The sequence below is a fragment of the Heterocephalus glaber genome, unplaced genomic scaffold (genome assembly GCF_053883595.1).
Source record: "Heterocephalus glaber isolate CG9 unplaced genomic scaffold, H.glaber_assembly_v1.0 deba00001673, whole genome shotgun sequence".
NCBI lineage: Eukaryota > Metazoa > Chordata > Mammalia > Rodentia > Bathyergidae > Heterocephalus > Heterocephalus glaber.
In genome coordinates, this window is record NW_028258410.1 from 10,712,565 (window position 1) to 10,734,553 (window position 21,989).

At 39.7% G+C, this 21,989-nt stretch overlaps 2 protein-coding genes across 12 annotated transcripts in view; one reads left to right on the forward strand and one right to left on the reverse strand.

Moving 5' to 3' along the window:
- Positions 1-12,627, forward strand: part of Sycp2 (synaptonemal complex protein 2) — a 98,845-nt gene extending 86,218 nt beyond the window's left edge. For 7 of the 8 annotated variants that reach the window (XM_021255186.2, XM_087197515.1, XM_087197514.1 and 4 more), the window contains one exon: positions 12,085-12,627. In XM_021255186.2, the coding sequence (XP_021110845.2) occupies positions 12,085-12,210 (126 nt within the window). In that variant the 3' untranslated portion in view covers positions 12,211-12,627. Of the gene's footprint in view, positions 1-113; positions 920-12,084 lie in introns of those variants that run through there. The other variant, XM_087197513.1, reaches the window with a different exon arrangement.
- Positions 7,483-21,989, reverse strand: part of Phactr3 (phosphatase and actin regulator 3) — a 214,529-nt gene continuing 200,022 nt past the window's right edge. For 3 of the 4 annotated variants that reach the window (XM_004840977.2, XM_004840976.3, XM_087197520.1), the window contains exons 9-13: positions 15,449-15,504; positions 11,572-11,633; positions 10,507-10,647; positions 10,042-10,118; positions 7,483-8,070 (exon numbers count right to left, since the gene is read on the reverse strand). In XM_004840977.2, coding sequence (XP_004841034.1) covers positions 8,055-8,070; positions 10,042-10,118; positions 10,507-10,647; positions 11,572-11,633; positions 15,449-15,504 — 352 coding nt within the window. In that variant the 3' untranslated portion in view covers positions 7,483-8,054. The remainder of the gene's footprint in view (positions 8,071-10,041; positions 10,119-10,506; positions 10,648-11,571; positions 11,634-15,448; positions 15,505-21,989) is intronic. The other variant, XM_087197521.1, reaches the window with a different exon arrangement.

Here is a 21,989-nt window from a genome sequence, read left to right on the forward strand (position 1 = left end):
TTTATAAAAGGAGTTGTTTTAAAATGAATCTCTAATAGGGTATTTTTTTCTATTTTATTTGACAGTTTACAGAGAAAAATAAAAGCTAAGTGTGATTTTTTTTCTTGTCATAGCAAGAAGAGGAACTTCTTAATGTACACAGAGGACTGATGTCATTATTCATGGCTCATGGTAGAAATGATGAGTGAAATCAGTTGCCATGCATTTTTCTATATCACTAAAGAAATAGTATATAACTAAGGAAATAGTACTCCTACAAAGAAAAAGTACATGTTACCCAGGCAAGTGTACCTCTGTTGGACCTCCCATTCACAGACATGTCTTGTGACAGATCAGATAGAACCACCATAACATGACTGCAAGCCCAAAAGACTTTAGTCTGGACAATGCTGTTCTTTCTTTCATTGATAGAACATTTTGGGAAACCAGTAAATGGAATTGGCTTATTTTTGTTGTAATACTTAGATTAACTAGTTTAATTAGATTAATTAGTTTAAAAACTAGTTTAATAAATTTTATTATATATTTTAAAATTAAATAGTTTTAGATGAAATAAAGTATATTATTAAAATTTACTTAATAGTTCAGAATATGCAGGTAATAAAAATGTAGCCACATTTAGAAGGGGGAGAAAATCCCTGATTTAAAAATGTTTACCTGAGTGGTAGATCAGTACTTTCAGCACACTTCTGGAAATATTCATTCAGTTATTACTCTGATATATTAGCAGACACTAAATGGCCTAAAATTGTTATTGCCTAAAATATTTTAATTCAATGTACAAGTTTTAGCTTATAAGCAAGCTGTTTGGCAAGTACTCCTTAAGCTCCTAGTTTTTATTGTAATATTTTGCTGGATCATTCTATGAAATAAGTACACATTTGATATGCTTTATACATTAAAATTGAAATAAATGCTATTTCACTTGATTAAATATTATGAAATTATTTTGTATATCATAATTTTCCTATTTTAGGAACACCGAATCAAATAATATCCTTCTCCAGTCAGACAAGTGTAATACCAACCAGACTTAATGTTCATTGTCTAAATGGCAGCAGACTATTTGAATAATGCAAGTATTTAAATATAGTGGTAACTATAAACTACAAAAAATAGTTTCTTAGAATAAGAGGAAAAACCTTTTCATGTTTCATACCAGTCATCTCATTCAGTTATTAGCATCAGCTTAGCTTTATGGGTGGGGCAGTAGGGTTTCTATTTCAAGCGAGTTACAAGTCTACTGTGGTATTCACTACTACTTGAATTGCAATTCCGGGTTGCCTTGTGAGAACTAACCTAACCATGCATGACTTACCTATTTAGTTTATCTTCAGTCAGACTTACAAGACCCTTACATTACTACATCATACTTATTCCTATACTGCATTGTATGTATAATCTACCCCAAGTTCATACTTCATGCCTTTATAACTTTTCTACTGTAACTGTTATTACCAACAGACCCCTGACTCCTAGTTTCTAACATTCTTATCACCCACCCTGTTGTCTTCCTGTTGCTTTCTAGAGAAGCCCTAGGACATTTACTCCACTTCTCCCTACCTGTCATCCTTCTTAAGTGTCTTTTCTTACATACTCATTCTAGAGCCCAGTGTCCAAAATAATATTGTTACCCTTTTTTCTCATCTCACCCTTACCTAATAATTCACAACTCTCATTTTACAAACTGAGCAACACTGGAGAAAATCATACAACCAAGTTTTACATTAGTGGCCACATAATTCAGCATGCTCAACAGTCACTCTGCCCTGTGTCCTTGGCTTTACTACATTTCTAGTGTATTTTTCCTTAATTCTTTTTTTTTTTTTTTCTGGTACAGGGGATCGAACTCAGGTCCTTATGCTTACGCAGCAGATGGTGAAACCACTGAGCTAAATCCCCGGCCCCTATTTTTCCTTAATTCTTAACTTTCAGCTGATAGTTTCACCTCACAATTTTCTCACCTTTACCCTAAAATTGAATGTTATCTGCATCATTACCAACATTTTCTGATTTCTCTTTTCTTTCAATGGCATACTTGTTTCTTTCAGGACAGTCACCCTATTAGTGCTCTGAATCCCATTATTGTTGATTTTTCTCTCCTGGTTTTTATAACCTGTCTTTATTGAATAAGTAAATAAAGCTGTTCTTTGACATCAGGTTCTTCTCTACTGCCTTCCCTGTGAAATTCTGTAATCTTTTTACTAGTTACTGTCTCAACTCAATCACATCCTGTTTGCCCTTAGATTCCCTCAGTTCAAGCTTATGCCCCTAGTATTTCATTGAAATAACTTGTCAAAACCACTGTTTATATTGTCAAATCTGACTTAGCCTCTCCGTGCTGTTTCCCATTTAAAATTCATAGCTCACGTGCATTTGTCACTCTTTCTTACACTTTGCTGGCTTCTCTTTACCTCTGTGTGAGCCTCCTTTCTAGTCTCTCACTTTTCCTCCTCCTTTTTCCTTGGGTCATTTTATCCAGTCCCACGTAATAGCCATATCTAGTGTTGATGATTCACAAATGTATGGAAGTCTGACCTCACTTTCCACATCAGAATATTATATATAATGCTTTATGGACACTTTCAATAAGTATCTCAATTCTCAAAACAAGTACTTCTCTTTTCATCTTGCAGTTTTTATCCCATTCCCTCTTGTTCTATATGCTTTGAACATCCAAACAGCATTCCTTAAGTAACTTTGTGTATGTGATTCTGGGGATTGAACTCAGGGTCTTCACACTGAACTATGTCCCCAGCACTTTATTATTTTGTATTTTGAGACAAAGTCTTGCTAAGTCACTAAGTTGCCCAGATGCCCAGTCTAGGCTCAAATTTTGTGATCTTTTTGCCTCAGTCTCCTAGAGTGCTGGGATTACAGACTTGCACCACTATAACTGCAAAGGAGATACATGTTTTTAAAGTCGTTCATAATCACATGAATTTGCGTTTTATTGCATCATTGGGAGAATTGTGTAGGCAAAAAGTGTACATAAACTGCATTGCTAAGGTGACGTATTTGTAATTTGTTTTAGTAGTTTTTCAAAAACACATCATGTAAAAAACTGTGGAAATAATCTCAAGATAGCATCTGGAGGAAAATAATTCAGTGTTTTTTTAGGAATACTGTGTTGAGTGAAGTGTTATAGATAAAGCTTTTCGCTTATGCTTCAATAACAGTAATTTTAAATAAAAAGGGATTTGGAGGAGTGAGTTGTCACAGTAATGAAACACTTCCCTTCAATGTCTGTAAGGCTTTATTTGCCAAATTTGATATGAATTTTACACAGGTCAGAACTAATTTCAGCCTCAGTTAATAATGAGTATTGAAATTTGGAAGAGGCTTGATACTAAAAACTTTTAAGCTTGTTAAGAAACAAAATTTAGCTATGTGAGTTCTGTGCAATTCATACCTAAAATTTTCTATTATACATGTATTTAAAATGTTTTTAATTTTTGCGTAGGAGTCATACAACTTTGTTTTAAAAGAGTTATACTGTATATGTTTTAGACTTTGTGGGGCAAATGGGAAATTTGAGGATATTTTGTAGGTATTTACATAATTATTTCAGATATAACCATTTTAAAATGTAACTTCTTAGCTTGTCCACTTAAAAAAAATTTTTTTTTAAAAAAAGACTGGCTAGATTTGATTTGTGAATTGTTGGTTGTAGACCCCAAGTTTAGAGGGAAAATTTTTAAAGTCAGAACTCTCTGATATTTTTTCTCTGTTCATTTTACTATTTCACAAAAATAGTGATTGAAATTAATTTTCATTGTCAGGCATATGAGTATATTTATTAAACAATATAGCTAAAATTATTGACTTTCCTATTTCAGACATAAAATTAAATGATCATTGTAGCTAATGACCTGTGTATCTTAATCTGGGTTGCAGTTTAACACCTTATTAGTGTAGATTTACCACATGTTCTTAACCAAGTTGAGCTATAAAGTGGTAACTGTTCCAGAAGTACACGTGGAAGATGACATGAAAAAGGAAAAATATTATATTACTATAACTAGGTAGAAATGTAAACGCTACAGTAATTAACCATAAATGATCTAAATGCCACCGAATCCTGACACCATAGACAGCACCAACTTACAGGTCAGCATACCCTATGAAAGCATAGTGAACTGTAATATTTACATATAGCATAGCCTTCAATATCAAATATGCAGTCGAGTGACAAAGTCTGCTGACTTGAACTCAGTGCCTAGTGTGAAGTTCCATTAGCTAAAGGCAGTTTTTGAGCCATTCTGTCACCATCACTAACAGTTATTGTACATGAATATTTAATGCTTATGTCTAAGTTTCTTAATATATCTAGTCAAAAGTTGAAGTATGCATGGAAAACACTATGAATAAAGAAGTAGAATTTAGAGCAAAATAATATATCAAGAAATAACACAAATCTGATGTGGAATATAAAATTGGAGCAAGATAGTAGGTTTTGAGACTATGTTTTATTCCACACCAGGCAACTCGATTATAACCGATAGTAGGCTAGATGGAAAGCAGGCCAATAAATGATGGTGTAGACCAGTGTTTGGGGCATGTACCTGAATTTTAGTAATGTATTCAGTATGTGTATCCTTGAAAAAGAATAATAAATTGCATAACTAGAAACTTATGCATATATTAATATATAATAGCATATTGGCAACTCTGAATATAAAATTTTAACATATTTATCATATGCAGAGTTCTCTCCCGTTGCTTATTATCAAAAAATGTGATTTTCAGAATTTCTCTCTTTACATTTTAAGGTAATTTACAATTGAGTTTTAAATACTTCAAAATGGTGGTTTTTTATTACTCTTAAAATACCGCTCTATTTTCATAGAAGTGTGGTTGATAAACTGGTAGCTTTTCCACTGATTGTTCTAATATGTTTTGTCTGAATATGAACTAATCGTATATTCCTGATATCCAAAAAACAGGAATAAACAGGTATAATTTATAACTAATTTGCTTTTTGAAAATATTTTTATATATTCAACTTGTTTTAAGTTCATTGGCTTGTGAATATATCTTCTGAGATGTTTTCACATGAAAAACTTAGAAAAAGTCTCTGAAAAAAACTGAGAAATGTAGTTTAACAGTTCAATTGGGATTTTGTATTTCTGGACTTGAAATTGCTGTTGAACTATAGATATATAGCTAAAAATTTCAATTTATCACCAGTGTAAATAGAACATAGACCTGTAGTTACCATATATTTCCACAAGATGGACCACTTGATGTTAGCTATTTTTTGTTTTGTTTTGTTTTTCTAGTTTCAGTTGCCCAAAAATTATTCAGGTGATAAAATTTCAAAGTCCCTTTAAAATTTTTAAATATACTTTGCAATAAGTCATACGAAACACTATTCCTCCATTATATTAGCTTAAAACTTAATGGATATTTCTAGAAAAAATTTATCTTCCTTTTATAAATACTATTTATAAAATCTTTTAGACTCCTTAAAAGCAGAATGACTTTCTGCTTTTAAGTAAATATTGTTACTTTAACAATCATTTTGTTTTGTGAAAATAGGAGCAAATGATTTATAAAGTCAGTGCATAAAAATCTCATTATTGAATACTACTAGTAATGAAGAATTCTGGTGATTTTCTAAATTGTTTGTTACTGAACAGAAGCCCAAAGTAGCTTTCTCTAAATCTTTAGAGTTTTAGATATAAATTTTTCCTTAAATGTATACAGCATATGAAAATTTTTATATACGCATATATCTTACCATTACCATGTGATATATGAATTGTTTTTGTTTCTCCAACATGAAATATACTTGAGAAGTGATCTCATATACTTATTTAGTACACAATTAAGGATACTTGGTTAGGTACAAAGTAAATATACTTGATTCACATGTATCCTTTAACCCTTGTAATACCTGATAAGAATTTGAAATATGGATGTATGATTTAGAGTAATAGTTTATGTATGATTGCCAAAACTTTGAACTAAAATGAAAACGTTCAATAGTCAGGATATCTTAGAACCTTTGAGTCTGAAGCAATCTAACCCTCCTTTTTTTAGTCCTGCAGTTTACCTTAATTTTTAATTTTATTATCTATTAGTCATAGGACTTGGGCAAAAAACTAAACATAAATCCTGTCTACAAGTCATCTGTAACCATAGACTGATTCTTTTCTATGCAGTACTGATTCTTTATACTTTAAAGGCTAGGGTGGCTTCTAGGACAGTAGCACTTATTTTCTCTTCATTCCATAGTGAATGGATATTTCTGTGTGAGGGAGGTTGAAATTTGTTTTAAATCATTTGGGCTGCAATCAGTATTTTAAATTGAGCACAATATAAAGTGGACCTAATATGTAGCTTAAAGTAACAAAAAAGTGTTTTAGTGGTTGACAGGCCACAAATAATAGCTTGTAAATCAAACTACATAATATATACATCTTAAAAGCTTATAAAATTAACTGTCTTCAAGTTAGAAAGGATTTAGATATTTCATTTCACAAATTGGGGCTCAAAAATATTCATAATTCATATAAGGTTATACAGCAAGAGGCAGAGCTGGAATTTCTCTATCATAATATTAATAGTATGTTTGCCAGTACCTTGAATAGACCACAGGTCTCTTCAAAGTACTACCACAAGCATTGACCATTTTTTGTGGCACCTCATCTACAAGCATCCTTAAGCAGAAAGGAAAGATCATGGAAAGCAATGAGGGGCTTAGCATTTGTGGTTTAAAAAAATTCAGAGGACAGTTGCTTCAGGTGCTGTCTGGCAGTCATATCAGTAGTTAGCATATACTGAATATCTGTAACATGCTAGGCCACTGTACTATCACTTTAGCTACTTTACCTCAGAAGCAGTGTTGAGAGAGATGATCATGGTATAGAGAAAATAAGTACTTTGCTGAGGAGCACAGAGCTTGGACTTCAGCACCTGTTCTGTGAGCTCCTAAAGTCATTCAAACCAGTGTTTCTTGCTTCACCAGTGCACCAGGAGGGAGGGAGGGAAGGCTCATCTCTTTTGTAGACACTTATTCAATAGGCAAAATAATTTTCCAGAGAATGTTGTTATTTAGCTTGTTTCCTCCTTTATGCCAAGATTAACTTTCACGTTTGTGCTGGGGTAAATTTCTCCTTTTTATAACCTCATCCATCTAAACTTTTGTCTTCTACAGTGGGTTTTTAATGTTTCCCAATTTGGACCTAAAAATATTCGAGAAGGGCATAATTGTCATTTCGGTAGAATTTTTCAATGTTATTGCTTATTTCTAGATTAAATGCAGTCTTCAATATTCACTGATACATAAATTTAACTTAGAAAATATATTTTGATTTTCTGAGGTACAAACCATATATACTGATGAATTAACAAAATTACACACACAAAATGTTGGCACTCTTGTTCACATATTTGGGTTCAGAAGTAACCAAAAATTGACTTGTTTCATAATAAGAGATCACTCATTCCCAACCCCAAGAAAATATAAAGTCTGGGTTAATTTCCTGCAATAAGTCATTTAATTAAAGAACAAAATTAACAGGAATCAAAATGTTGGAGCTGTATTTTTTGTTAGACATTATATAAAAAACAAAAAGTATAATACAGTAAATCATTTTATATAACATGAACTTAGAGTTTTCCAATTAATCATGATCAGAATAAAAATGTCTTTTCAACAAAATACTGAATGACACTGCGACACTGCATCTCATGTCCCTCATGTCAGAGGCCTGGGAGTGGTGAGCCTGCACATGCACTTCACCCATCCTCTGTCACACTGCAGAACTGTAAAACAAGGTTGAAAGGCAAATGACAGTTTTCTTCTGGTAGAGTTGCATTGGGCCTTAACTGGCCCCAATAGTTCACACTCCTCAGACATCAAAGAAGGAAGTGTGTCCTCTGGTTACTCCTCTTATAGGTAAGTGTGGCCAAGATTGCACCTGAGTGTGTGATTCTGCTCTTCTCACACAGCAGGTAGTCTTGAGCTGAACTTCAGGAAAGTTCCCTGATGAATGTTCAGTGTTGGTATCAAAAATTAAACACAAATTCTTCTCAGAAGAAAATCTCTATGGCCTGTGGAATCTAGAAATTTTTTAAAAGACAAAGAATTTATACATTTCTAATAGTTAAAAGCCTTCCATAAATATATTTGCTGGAAGTATCTGACAAATTGAAAACGTAAAGACAGAGCTTCTCTGGTTGAAATACACAGTAGAGCATCAGAGGGCTCCTGACTGTCAGGTCCCTGTTGTATTCCAAAACATTCTGAATTCTTAGGACCACCTAGAACTTAGCTTGAAAGCTACTAATTAAAAGCTGTGAACTTTGAGGGAAGGACCCAGAAAGGCCAGCTCTTTGCTAAATCAATAAAAGTAATGTATTGATAAATTATTGGAAATTATAGTAGAGTCATAAGAATAACATTTAATACACTCAAGAAACTCATGACTAAAAATAATGACTTTTAAAACTTGACATGAAGTGCTAAAATGTAGTATAAGAGCTTAGAATTATTTCCTAATTTTCAGGTTTTGGGCTCTTAAAGCTACTAAGAGCTTTAAAAAATCTTAATAACAGGGCTAGGGATTTAGCTCAGTGGTTCCACCGCATGCCTTGGCAAGTGCAAGGTCCTGAGTTCGATCCCCAGTACCAAAAAAATCTTAATATCTATTTTAGTAATATATATGTAAAATGTAAATGTAATATAGGTTACCATCAACTATGTAGTAATTATATCCTATTTCTTTAAACAGAGTGAACATTAAAAGTTCTTACAAGGGAAATTTAATTTCTAATTAGGAGTGCTAATTCAAAATAATCAAAACTAACATGATGTATTCCACTCCAAAAGTATGTTGGTCATGGGAGGAAACGTTAACGAATTTTATTTGCATAATTTTCTCTTGTCCTTCCTCTTCCTTGCTTGATATGTACATCCTAAAACCACTGCATAAACAATGTGTAAGACAACAGATACCTGGCTTTTGTTCCATGGCCACATGGAGCTTACAGAACAATTTTTTTTGGTGGTACTGGGTACTAAACCCCTACTTCTGAGATACATTGCCAGCTCCTTTTTATTTTGAGACAGGGTTTCAGTAGGCTGCCCAAGTTGGCCTCAAACTTTTGTCCTCCTGCCTAAGCCTCCTGATTTAAATAACAGTTGCAGTGGCCACTTTATGACAAAATAGATCCATTATTTTACAGCAGTGTATGTATACAAGACTTTCTCTTTGTATTTCGGGCTTGAGCATCTTTTAAAGGGAGAGGACAAAACAAGTGTTGAAGACTTGTTACATCATAGTCATCCCCATTAGGGTTCAATGCATAAGAGAATCTAAAATAATTATTGCTAGTCATGACTATGGAAGAGAGATAATATATAGCACAGGGATGAAGAACTTCCCTGCCAGCATGGAACCCAGTGGCACTCTTTGTAGTAGCATGAACAGATATCTTGATAGGGAAAATCTTGGTAGTGGGAGAGACAAAATATATTCCCAGTGGAACATTAAGCTCCCAATAGATGGGAGCCTCCTTTATCACTCCTGTATCATATTCACAGTTGCATTTTCAGTACCTGCAATGGTGTCTGGCATATAGTAGGTACTCAAATACTTGCTGAGGAAATGAATGGTCTTTTAGCTTTGGGGGAACATTGAAGATATATATTAAAGATGTGAACATAAAATTAAGATTCAAAAAAGTAAGTGGGAAAGTCATTTCATAACAATCTGTAAGTATAAGTAAATTACCAAGTTCTCCAAATTAAATTTCTGAATATTAGCAAAAGGGAATTAAATGTATAGAAAATTTGTCATTGCTTTGAGTCTTAATTTTTTTTACATGCAAAATACTTAAATAAACCAGTGACCTGTATGTACTGTTCTCATCACCTTTTACCGAGCTCTATAATATAACCATAGGAACAGCATTTGTTCACTACACTTCTTTGCAGAAATGCCGCATTTGTCTAGCTGGATATAACTTGATGTTGTAGGTTAAAAATACTGTTTCACAAGTATCACAACATTCAAAGAATAGAAATCTCACCTTGTCAAATGCTTGCTTGATGCATGTACTTCCATTTCATTACTTTTGTATTCATTTAATTCTTTACGAATTGCTGCCTAAAATTAAAAACAGGACACTTTTTTAGGACATTGAAAAGTTAATAGAGGAAATGAGTTTTCGTGTTTATGGAATAACACACTTGCTGTCTCTATTTTTTAATATGTTGGAAAAAATGAAGTATCTCTTCTCACTAAATTAGAGTAGCATTCTCAGAATGTCTCCAGACATTGCCAAACCACCCTGAGGACAAAACTGTCCCCTATTGAGAACTATTGATCAACTCAGACCCCCATTTATATTTGTGAAACCAGTATCTAGTCAAGGTATAACCTTATTGTAAAAGGCCAGTGGCTCCCATTGTCCTAAGAATAAACTCCCTGGCGTGACGCATTTTGCCCATGTTACAAGATCCAACACCCCTGACCAGCACAGACAGTTCTGTACCTTATCTGCTGCTGACAGTCTTGTCCAGGGTTTGTCTGCCCTCCTGTCATAGTCCTGCGCTTTTGCTACTTCCACATAATCACTGAAACGTATCAGAATTTTTCTGTCTCTTAATTCATCAACAGTGGGTCTCTGATTAAGCTAAAATAAAAGATCATTATAGTTAAGTATCACATGCCAAGCTGATCCTCTTGAAGTAACTGAGAAAACTTTCTACAAACAAAAACTCAAGCTGAATATAACCAACTTCTAATGTGCAGGGGCTTAAATTATATATTCTTATTTATATATATCACAGACCCCTTTCTCCAACACCTTCTATGAGAAAGATTCACACTCCCAAAAGTATATAGCACAGGGTCAAGGATGAATTAACTCAAATTTTACAGCAAGAATGGCGTCTTTTCAAGTACCATTAAATAAGCTCTTTTTAAAAAATTATTGATAAAATTATGCTAACTATTACTGGTACTCCTATATCAAACTCAGCACGGGGAGAGGGAAACAGAATACTTGAATTTAGAAATGATCAGGGTTTTTAAAGTTGATTGTTTATAGAGTTGCTACCAATGGCCATCATAAATTTTAACTGAGTCACACAGGTTATCCCTTTGTACTAAGGAGGTTTCCTGCAGTGAAGGGGCTTCTGGACATACTGAAGATGACCAAAAACAATGAGTCTAAAAAGTAAAACACTGATAACCCATATGCTTTTATTAGACATAGTACAAAGTTTTTAAATGCCCAGTCAACTTCTGCCTCCACCTGGAAATAAGAGGAAATGTCATCAGGATTCTACTTGCCTTTCCACACTGATACTGTGCAAGGGAAGGACTTCAGCCTTAGGGGATATCTGACCAGAAGCCCTGGTTTCTGAGGAGTTTTGGTGAATTAACTGTGATTGTTGTTGAACAAATATTTTTATTTATCTGAGTCCATGTTAGGAATCATTCACAATCACAGAGAGTAGTGTCTTAGATTATGCATTCCACTTGCTTCAGAAGCAAATATTTCTCTAGTCCACTTTTTTTAAATTCAGGAAATAAAATGCTTCAATTATAATACCTTTCTTGTTAATCTTTGCTTGATTTCTCTTCTTTCTTCCTGTTCTGTCTGATCATTCCTTTCTGTGAAAGATTAAAATAGAAAAAAGAGAAACCAGTTGAGATGTTCTTCTCTTTAGCAAAGAAGTGTACTGGTAGCTGAAGGTAGGATATTAAGGACACCTTTGTAAATCACACCTTTTCCCACATTTCAGCCTCTGTTTTCTCCATTTTGCTAATCACTGCTCAGGAGATCATAGTCCAGTGGATACACAGAAACATCCTGGCCTGGTTCTCCTCTGACCTTCTCTACTTTAGAAACAGCCATAGATAATGTTGTTGCCTATTTCCAGGAATTGTTTACCTTTATATCTATTTGTATATTTACATCAAGGATCATAGATGGTATGCAAAATAGCTGTAAAATACCTACTTGTACACATTTTAATATAAATAGTACTGTCATTGCTTGTTTCTTTTCTTTCTTTTTTTTTTTTTTTTTTTTTTGCTATTTCATACTGTGTATACCTTGTAGGCAACCAACCTAAGATACAGAATACCCTCCTTCACATTTTGGACAACATGTGTTTGCCTGGAATTTATACTACCAGGGAATATTTCAAATCTGAACCCACCTACAGAGCGACTGACTCTCTTTTGAAAGAAACCCAAGTCTCTCACTGAAGTTGGCTTTGCTTGGTGAGTTGTGACTGTTAACATCCAAGCTGTGCTCACACTTACACTTGGAAACTAAAGATAGACCAGAGTGCTGAGCTATAGTATACAATGTACACCTTGCCCTAGGACACAGAATGTCTGTCCTATTTCTGTGCTCTCTGTTGCTAAACAAAGCCTCTTGTCTCTGACCTGAAGGAACTCCATTCCTAGGAAAAAGGTCTCAACCATCAGCACTCCTAGAAACACTGCCAGGTTTTGGAAGGGGAGATCCTACTATTTGAGGTTAACATAATTTCACATTATCTGCCTTTGTTTAGAAAAATAAGATACAGTTCAAATATACATTTGGGAGATTGGTTATATGGGTGTTTGTCAGCAATTATACTTCTCATTGATTCTCTTTAAAGAGTCATCTTTCTTGGATTAGGGCATTTTAGAAAAGAAAACCCTATTATGTGCTCAGTTCTTTAGTCACATGAAAAACCAGAAGAAACTGTACTTGTAAGCTATAATGAAGTGGATGATACAGTTAGAAAAAAGCTGCAAAACATATATAAGGCCAGCTATGAGAGAAATAATAATATGAAAGTAATTCTTTATATTTCTTAAAAATAGTTCATGGAGGAATCCCAGGATCAGACTTCATGTGGAAATGAACAAGCAAAATTAGATCATTTTTTGGTGTGTGAAAATGTCATCATCATTACTAAGGTCATACACAGCAGGGCTTTTGGAAAGTGCCTGTCTATATGCTTTTTTTGTTTGGAGAGCTCTGTCAGACCCCTGCTCTAAATATTCCTGTTGGCCTGTGCTCACAGACCTCTCTCTCTGAGCTACCCTTAATGAGGTTTGTAAATCAACCTTACATAAGACAAAGGATCCATTATCAGGACTTCTGTACCCACGTTTTCTGGAAGTAACTCCAGTAGCTTGGACAATTATACATGAGTCTTCCATAGATGTTCAGAAATGTATTATTGCATCTGATATAGTGGTTAAGAACACAGGTAATAGAGTGAAGCAAACCTGAAGTTGAACTCTGGCACTGTCCTCTTGCTGATATCAACAATATTCATTTGTTAAAATGTCATGTTTCCTCTCAGTGTCTTAGCTGCTTTACTAGTAAAATTTACAGATTTGTTGTAGATTAAATTAGGGAACATAATCCAAGCACTGAGTATACTGCCCGACACAGACTGGGCCCCATAAAGAATTAGTTGTATTACCATCATATAGAACAACCTAATTACATTCATGAATACACAGCAGAGTTCTGAGTGTTCTCAGATATAACTGCAGTTAGTCACGAGTTCTGACCTGAAGGGAAGCAAATACAAAGTGATCATATTATCGGATTTTATTATATAAGCAAAATGCAATGTAGTATGAGTGCTTGATGCCTCATGTGTCAAGAGCCTGTGACTGTGATATTTTATACTGGACTTTATATGGTTACCTTATTCTTATTTACACAGAAAGCAAGGAAACAAAACACACACCCAGCACAAACCTAGTAGCAGTTTCAGGTCCTCCCACTCAGGACACTTGAGAAGACTTTTGAGTGAAGGACAAATCTGGTTCACTGGTGAAGGTACATTGTTTATGGCAGGATTGCTATGGCCACTACAGAGAAAATCCATTTCCCTTCTGTGCACTAAAGGTGAATGCAGTTCCAATTATCCACTTTGATTAAGCACAGTTCTATTTTTAAGGCTTCAATATTTATTTGCAAAGAATAACACAATGAGAAGCACTTGTGGGTAAGAGGATCTGACTGCCCACCATAGAAAGGAAGAGGCTACCATTGAAAAATGTTTTCCAGGTTAACAGCCCAGGCAGTAGTAGTCTCTTCCTGTTTGGGGCAGCAGACTGTTGCAGTGTGGTACTTCTCAAGTCTTGAACTTGCCTTCAAGTCTAGACCACTACTTTTAATGGCATCTATAACTTACAAGCTTTATAATCAGTGGGTTTTATTTTTTTAAATCCAAATATTGAAAAAGTCAACTAAATAGTTTGATTTTTCTAGTCTACCTACTTGATTAAGCATGTTATCAATGAAAAGCTTTTCTTTGAATCCTCAAGACATAGTTTATGTATCTTAAGTTTAAAAATTAAAATGTTGAAAATATTTAACCCTAAAATTTAAAAATCTATAAAGGAGGGAATTATTTTAGGCAGTTAATGAAGGCACTGAGGTAAACATAAGACAGGAATAAGAGAGGAATCAATTACAGTGCAACGCCCAGTCCAACGCAGAGCTGCTTTCTGATGCTTGTTAATGTTCACAAAACAAATTCAGAGAATGTCTGCAGTGTTCACATAAAAGGACAAAAACTAAAATCATGATACATGACTGGTCCTTAGAAGACACCTTTTTTGTGGAAAATATCTTTAAAAATTGAAGACTGGGGCCAGGGATTTAGCTCAATGACACCATTCCTGCCTCACAACCATGAGGTCCTGAGTTCAATCCTAGTACTGCAAAAAAAAATTGAAGACTGTTGACCAGGTAGAGAGCTACCTGAGAAAGATCAATTGTTAATGAGTTTAAATGAAATAGAATTTTTTATAGTGGAGATTATTGATATACACCTCTGTTTAGCATATACTGTAATTATATACCTAACGAGAAACTCAAGGCCAGGAGGCAAAGGGTCCTTGAATCCCAAAGTTACAAGCCACAGAATAATGTCCCCTGGTTTCCTTGCTCTTTTTTTTTGGTGCTGGGTATTGAACTCAGGACCTTGCACTTGCAGAGCAGTGCAAAGCAGCCACTGAGCTAAATCACCGGCCCTCCTTGCTCTTTTAAGTTGACCATTTTATCCCTCCTAGGTGTAACAGCCAAGGGGCATGTCCTTCACTAGTAAGATTTATGACCTAGCCTGTGATTTCTGTAGCCATTAGGACCCTCATCCAAAACCTCCAGGAAAACTTGCTTGACACCCAGGGTATAGATTCATTTACCCTAAATCTACATGACTAGCCCTGAAAACAAGTACATCTTTAATTATCCTAGGAAGCGAGCTTTTTTCTTCATTTTAAAAGATCCCGTTTCTTCTGTACACATCAACTTTTCCTTAGAGACTTGCTTTCAGAATTTCTTAGCTGCTCAGATTTAAAAAGCACTAAACCTGCAGAACTGGGCTGGGTTACAAAAGCTCTTGCAATAGCCCCAGCACACACACATGAGGGAACCTCTGGAGGAATCACCAGCTACTCACGTTTCAGGATATTTCTTCTCTCCAGCTCCTCCACAGCAGGTCGTTGGCTCAGTCGTCTGCGGAAGAACACCAGAATTACATTTTGCACCATGGTGGGTGCCTGAAAATTCCATCCAGGGACTAGAAGTGAGAGGTGGCTGGCACACCCCTAAAGAATTCCTCTCAAAAAGGAGGAGAGAGAGTGAACCTTTGGTTCCTCTTGCTGGCCAAATCAAGTCAGCCTCCCACGTGGGAGGGACAGCTACCCTGTCACGAAGCTGCCGTGGAAGTCCTTGCTCCAGCACTGAGTGTGCAGGTTCTCATTTTCCAGACCCGTTGTCCAAACCTGCCTGGTCTGTTCACCAAGGCAGTGTGTTTAAGCAGCACGGGGACCCATTCAGAAAATTCCTCCTGCCCACTAGCTTAAGGAGGGGCAGGCAGCACCACCTGGTTTTTAGGCTTTTGGTTCCAGAGATGCGTGGAGATCTGCACCTCCTCTTGATGCCTCTTGTCACTAGCACGGGAGACACCAGCCCTGGAAGCCAGAGCTCTCCTTCTCCCGTGTTGAACACTGCCTTTGCCCAGCCCAGCACAGGGGAGTGTCTAAGATGTGTGGGCCTCCCGCCTCCCGCCTCTTGTCAGTGAGCTCACACTTCCAGCACTGAGTAAAAGCTGGGAATCTCCAGCTCAGCACAGCTAAGGGAACTGAGCTTTTCCCTTTCTCTTGCCACCAACCTAGACTTCATGTACAGTATGAAAACAGATTACTCTTTCTCAAATAGGCTCAGCTTGGGGAATTGGAAGACACAGCCTCCCTCCCTGATTTTTTCAACCACACTAAAGCCAAAAACAAAAGATTTGTCAGCAGACGGAAGCATGATCAGCCAAAATTAATGCCAAGCTCCACTTAATTTTGCAGCTAAGATAATATCCTTGGGTTAGAGCCAAAAACCTTCCCACTTCCGGATCCTTTAGCTGCTGCAAAGATTCAACAGGGCCAAGTATTTGAATACCCAGAATTTGGGGCCACAGCATCTTGCCCCAGTGAGAATGTTGCTTGTCTCCTATTTATAATCCCTGTCCAGGCACAAAGCTGCTGCTCCTCCCTCCACACTTGAGCACAATAGTTGCTGTGTGGCTCCCTGGGAGCTTCTGTCTGTCTTCAAGCTCTGGGGGTGGTTGCTTCCATCTCCTCTTGAGGTTCCTTAAGACCTAAACCTGCCCCGCCCCTGCCTGCACCCTCCACCCCAACTCCTGGCTGAGACCCAGGGATGAAGGCCTTCCCCCATCTGCCTCCACAAAGCCTGCAAAGCCTAGCTCAACTGCATTGCTACTCAGCCAGCCAGTCAGCAAATGAACATTAGCCACATGCCAGGCACTGTCCCAAGCCCTCAGAACAGAGTGCTGAGCAAGGTTCTCTGCAGTGGGAAGTTCACAGTCTAGATGGAAAGGAAGACAATAAGGAAACAATGATTTCAGAGTAGCCAGTGCTACGGAGGAAATAAAATGGGGAATGTGATGGGTGAGTGAGTGGTCTGGGGCAGGGGATCTGAGGAAGGTGCATTTCCACTGAGACCTGAATGAAGAGCCAGCCATGGGAAGAACACACTGAAGACAAGTGTCCAAACCACATACACACCAGGCTGGAGATGAGCGGTGAGGAAGGGGTCAAGGTGGGCATCATAGAGGAAACTCAGCCAAGTCGGATGGAATACCCAGGGGGAGCAACGTGTGCAGTGGTCATAGAATGAGGTGAAGGAAGAAAAGGAAATGGAGCTGTGAGCACAGGATGGGGGTGGGGAGCCACAGCAGTAGTGCGTAAGGCTGTGAAGATGTGCTGAAATCTCTCAGTGTCCTGAGACACGCTACATGATTGAACTTAATGTGTGTGGTGGAGACCCAGTGAAGGTCCTGAGCAGGAAAAGGACGTGGTCAGCTCTGCAGCATCTGGGCAATTACTCTCCCCCATCTTGGGAAGGTGAGGCTCCCTCCTTGCCCACTCACCTAACAGGTCATCCTCAAGGTTGGCTCAGGGGCCCTGGCCCCGGAAGGTGGTGCGACAGCAGTAGAGGATGGGCTTTGGGAATAGGTGAACAGAAGTTTGAGACTTTTTTGGCTGTGTGACCTTAGGTACTTCTCCGAGCCTTATCTACTCATTCGCAGTGAGGACTAAATAGCTCTACATAGGGTTATGAAGATAATGTATACAGATATTTTGTAACAACACTGTTTGGAATTTAGTAATTTCTCAAGAAAAATTATTTCAGGGATGTCTATAAAAGGCATTAGGTCTTTTTGAAAACCTTTCCAGATGTCAAACTTTCTCTGACATTTATAAGCAAATTCTTCAGAAGAGCAATCAAGGAACCAGAGCTATAGTTCCGTAGTAGAGCACTTGCCTAGAATACACAAGGCCCTAGGTTCCATTCCCAGCCCTGGAAAAAGAAAGCCTAGCAGAAAGCAATGCTCTCAGGCCTTTATTCTGACGATGGCCTAATTGCTCCTTCCTGCCTGGTATGCAGTGGGTCCACTGGCATCAGGAACTGTGTCCTGCTTGCATGCCTTCCTGCATGTCCATTTCCAAGCTGAGGTGCTACAGAGACCACAGGAGACTCCGTACAGTGGCCCAGGGCCTGTGAAGGACAACACTCGTCAGACCCTCCCCTCTTCACCTGCGTCCTCAGCAGCTGCTCCACTCTGACTGCCCCACTGACCTGTGGAGCCTGAAGTGCAATGCAGTGCTTTGGCTGGGCTTCTCAAATTCCACAGGGTTGGTGCTAGCCAGTTTCACCCCTGGCCTCAAACAGTGGACCCCTGTGACTAGGTGAGCCACAGACTCTGTCAAGTAGGTGACAGGTTGGGGTAGAGCTTGTGGTTGGAATTCTTCCTTCCCCAGGTTACTGTGCACATGAAATGAAATGGTACACTGTGCAAGGCTGGCCCTGTGATGACTGAAAGTCAGTGTAACCATTACTGTTGTATTATCATGACTGCCATTACTAGGTTCTCAAACATTTGTGGAATTGTATGGAGGCATTTAAGAAATACCAGCATGTACTCTCCCATTTCAGGCATACAAGCTGGGTTAGTGATGATGTTGAAGTCCTGAGCTTAAGCCCTGGGTTCTGCCCTTCAGAGCATGGCACAGGGCTTAGCTCACCTCGCCCCACATCCAGGCTTCTGAAATGGGGCAGCAGGACAGTCTGCCATTTTTGCAAGGCCTGAGTGATGATGGGCTAGCAGGAACAAGCTGGATTGCGGAGCCCCAGCTCGACACAAGGGCTCAGAGAGCAGGGGCAACTGGGCCTGGAATGAGAACCCACAGCTGCTTCCTGAAGCAGGAGGGCTAAGGCAGTAGGGTACTGTCCACACCATCTGTCAGGAACCGGGGAGAGGCCTGGCTGACCAGGAAAGATATTAGGGCTGAGGCCCAGGAGGCATCCTTGTGGCAGAGCAAGGGAGGACTGGGCAGAGGCAGGCTGACCGGTATCTGATCACACCCAGTGGCCACTTGGACCAGGTGGATGTGGACATTTTGTAGGTACACCGTGGCCTAGGAAAAGGGTAGTGGAGCTGAATGAGCATCCCCTCTGAGGTCATCTGTGAGTAAACCCAGTGGCCAGACAAGTGTCAGTGGCAGGAATGAAGGAAAGAATGAATGGGTGTGGGTTCCTTTCCTCCTACTATAAAGTGTGTGCAGGCTGACATTTTTAGTAGCCCTGGGTTGGCACTGTATTCTGGGGTGAGAAGCCTTAAAGAGAAAGCGGCTCTCAGAGGAACAGCAAGAAACAGCGCCAGCATGATTGGACTTCAGGAGCTGAGCAAGTTACGGAGCTGGAGAGACAAAGTCAGGTTTCAAAGCTTTGTGGGATCCCACTTCTGCCCTGGGCTGTTTCTCCCCTCTCCTGGCTCAGAAATGGTGCTGTCAGTGACGTGCTGCTGTTGCCTGGAGCCGGGGAAGCCACAGTCTATTTCTGACTCTTCCCCACTGGGAAAGCCCAAGTGTAGCAGCTAATTATACCACCATATAGGGTGGGACGGAACCGAAGAAAGGAACGCCAGCAACAGAGCAGCATCTGCCAGCCCACTGTGCACAGGGGAGAGGAGAGTGGCAGGGAGGCTGCGCTGTGAACCAGGAAGGCACTGGCCAGGCCCAGGACTCCAACAGGTTACAAGTGTTACAAAGTGCATCGGCATGTTCCAGGGTGGCGGGGAGTCACTGGCAGCTTGGGAACAGAAGGCTGTTGGTACAGGGGAGCCAGCCAATTGGGTGACTCCACAGGGCCTCTCCAGGCCCTCCTGCCTCTCCAGTGAACAAATTTGCAGTGGTCACCTACACCACTGCCCTGCACTGCAAATCCACCTGAGCCTCCCATAGCCTGGGTGAGCTCCCATCCCACCCAAACAACAGGAATGCCATGAGGACAGAGAACACTGAATGCAAGGGGAAGCTGGCACAAAAATGGAGGGTCGTGGTGTTATTACTACTATGTGCATTGCTGTTGTCTCCCTGGTGTGTCAAGCCTGGGTCTCTTCTGTTCTCAGCCAACAGAAGCATAGCAGCCTTCCAGGCCTGGACCCCCAGGAAGGGTTTCTCTATCACTCACCCTCCTCAGATACATGTATGCTCCTCCATCAGAATCAGCATGTGCTTGCTCAGACACTTCATCAGGCACACACTCAGACACACCCCAGACACTGCACCAAACCCCACTTCCACCAGAGCTGTCTCCATGCCAGGTGTGTGCCAAGGAGAAAGGATTCATGGAGCCTCTGCTAATGTGTCTCCCATACATTGTTCCTGAGCATCCAGTGTGGCTGCCACAGTGGGCTCCAAGCTTGCACTTGAGGCCAGACACCAGCTGAGTGTCACTGAGACATTGAGGGGTGCCCTTCAGATTGTTCTTTGAACAGCTTCCTGGAGGTTGACACACAGGAGTTTGTGGCATGTGGGGATGGGGGAAAGGAGCAGGATGCAAAGGGATCTTGTGCAAAATGGCTCAGGAACCAGAGGAAGCAGCTACAGAGGTACATAGGGCTGGGATGGCCCTTAAAGTCCCTTGAGTGTCATTAGTACATATTTTAAACAATGCCTTGCAAAAAACAGGCTTCAGCTTACCCCCACCCCAGACCTGGCTGCTTTGTCTGCTAGTTGTGAGCTCTTCAAGGACCCCAATGGAAGGACAGGGGTCAAAAGCCAGGCCACCCACCACAGGGTCAGGCATGTCCAGAATATGCTCCAAGACCCAGACCTCTCTCCTATAAATGTAGGGTTGGGTCTAGGGCACCTTCTAGATCTCAGCCTGGGGGAAGTTGGAGCTTCAGGCATAACAGCACAGCCCTTCCACCAGCCAGACTAGGTAGGAGACTACCTGCTCCCCACTAACCAAGAGGGGCACCTTCCCTGACCCCAGTTGTGCAACTTGGAATGAGGACACATACCCTCTACCACCATTCCCACAAGGTGGCTGTGATCTGAGATAGTGTACCGATTATTGGGTAGTGAGCATTCCCTCTGGGCTGGCCAACCTCGGGACTGGTGTTTAGACTTCAGCTTTTCCTAGGTGGATCCAGAAAAACTCTTCCAGTATTAACCCAGGGAGAGCTGCTGCCTCCCCTCAACAGGGCTTAGCCAGCAGAGCCAAACAGGGCTTAGTGAGACCCTCAGACCAGGATCCAGGAGTTGCCCAGAGGAGAAGGGGCCAGGAGGTGGCCAGACCCAGCTGAGCAGTGGGAGGGGAAGGCTGGACAGCGCAGGTGGAGGAGACACTGAGCTTCCACTCCTGGGAGCCTGGGCACCTGGATGCCCCCTCCAGGACAAACTCTAGGGGCTTTAAAAATCCCTGGCCTGTTCCACTGCACAGTTCACATGGGAAGGAAGGCCAAGAACAGCAGCTGGCCCATCTCTTCCCAGATGACACAGATCACAAGGCTTCCATGTGGCCTGCAGACCATTATTCATCTGCGCAGTGGGAAACAGAGTCACAAGGATCAAAAACTATAGCCCCCTCATCCCCATAAGCAGCACACTTCATTACACTCACTGTGTTTGCACGTACTCCTCTAATTGTGTTTAAGATGGATACCATCAGACAGGTGTGGTGGTGCAGGCCTGTAATCCCAACACGGAGGCTGAGGTCACAAGTTTGTGAGCCCAGTCTGGGCAACTTAGCAAGAACCAGATTCAAAATTTAAAGAAGGTTGGGGGTGGGATGTAGCTCAGTGTAAAGACCCTGACTTCAAGCCCAATACCACAAAAAAGATGGGTACCATTAATGTGCCCATTCTAGAAATAGGACCACTGAGGCTCAGAGAAACAGTACTCTGAAACCACAGCTTTTACGTGTGAGAACCAAGCCCAGACCTTTCATCCCCCAAGGCCAAGCACCGGCCCACTAAGAAACTCCCCGCTCCTTGGCACCCCTGACATCAATGCCCATTGATCACCTTGGTAAAAAAAAATAAAACCCCCAAACTGAGGTCCTAACAAAACAATAAAGAAACCATGGACATCCAGATGTACTAACAACACACATGTGAGCAAGGACACTTCAATAAATGG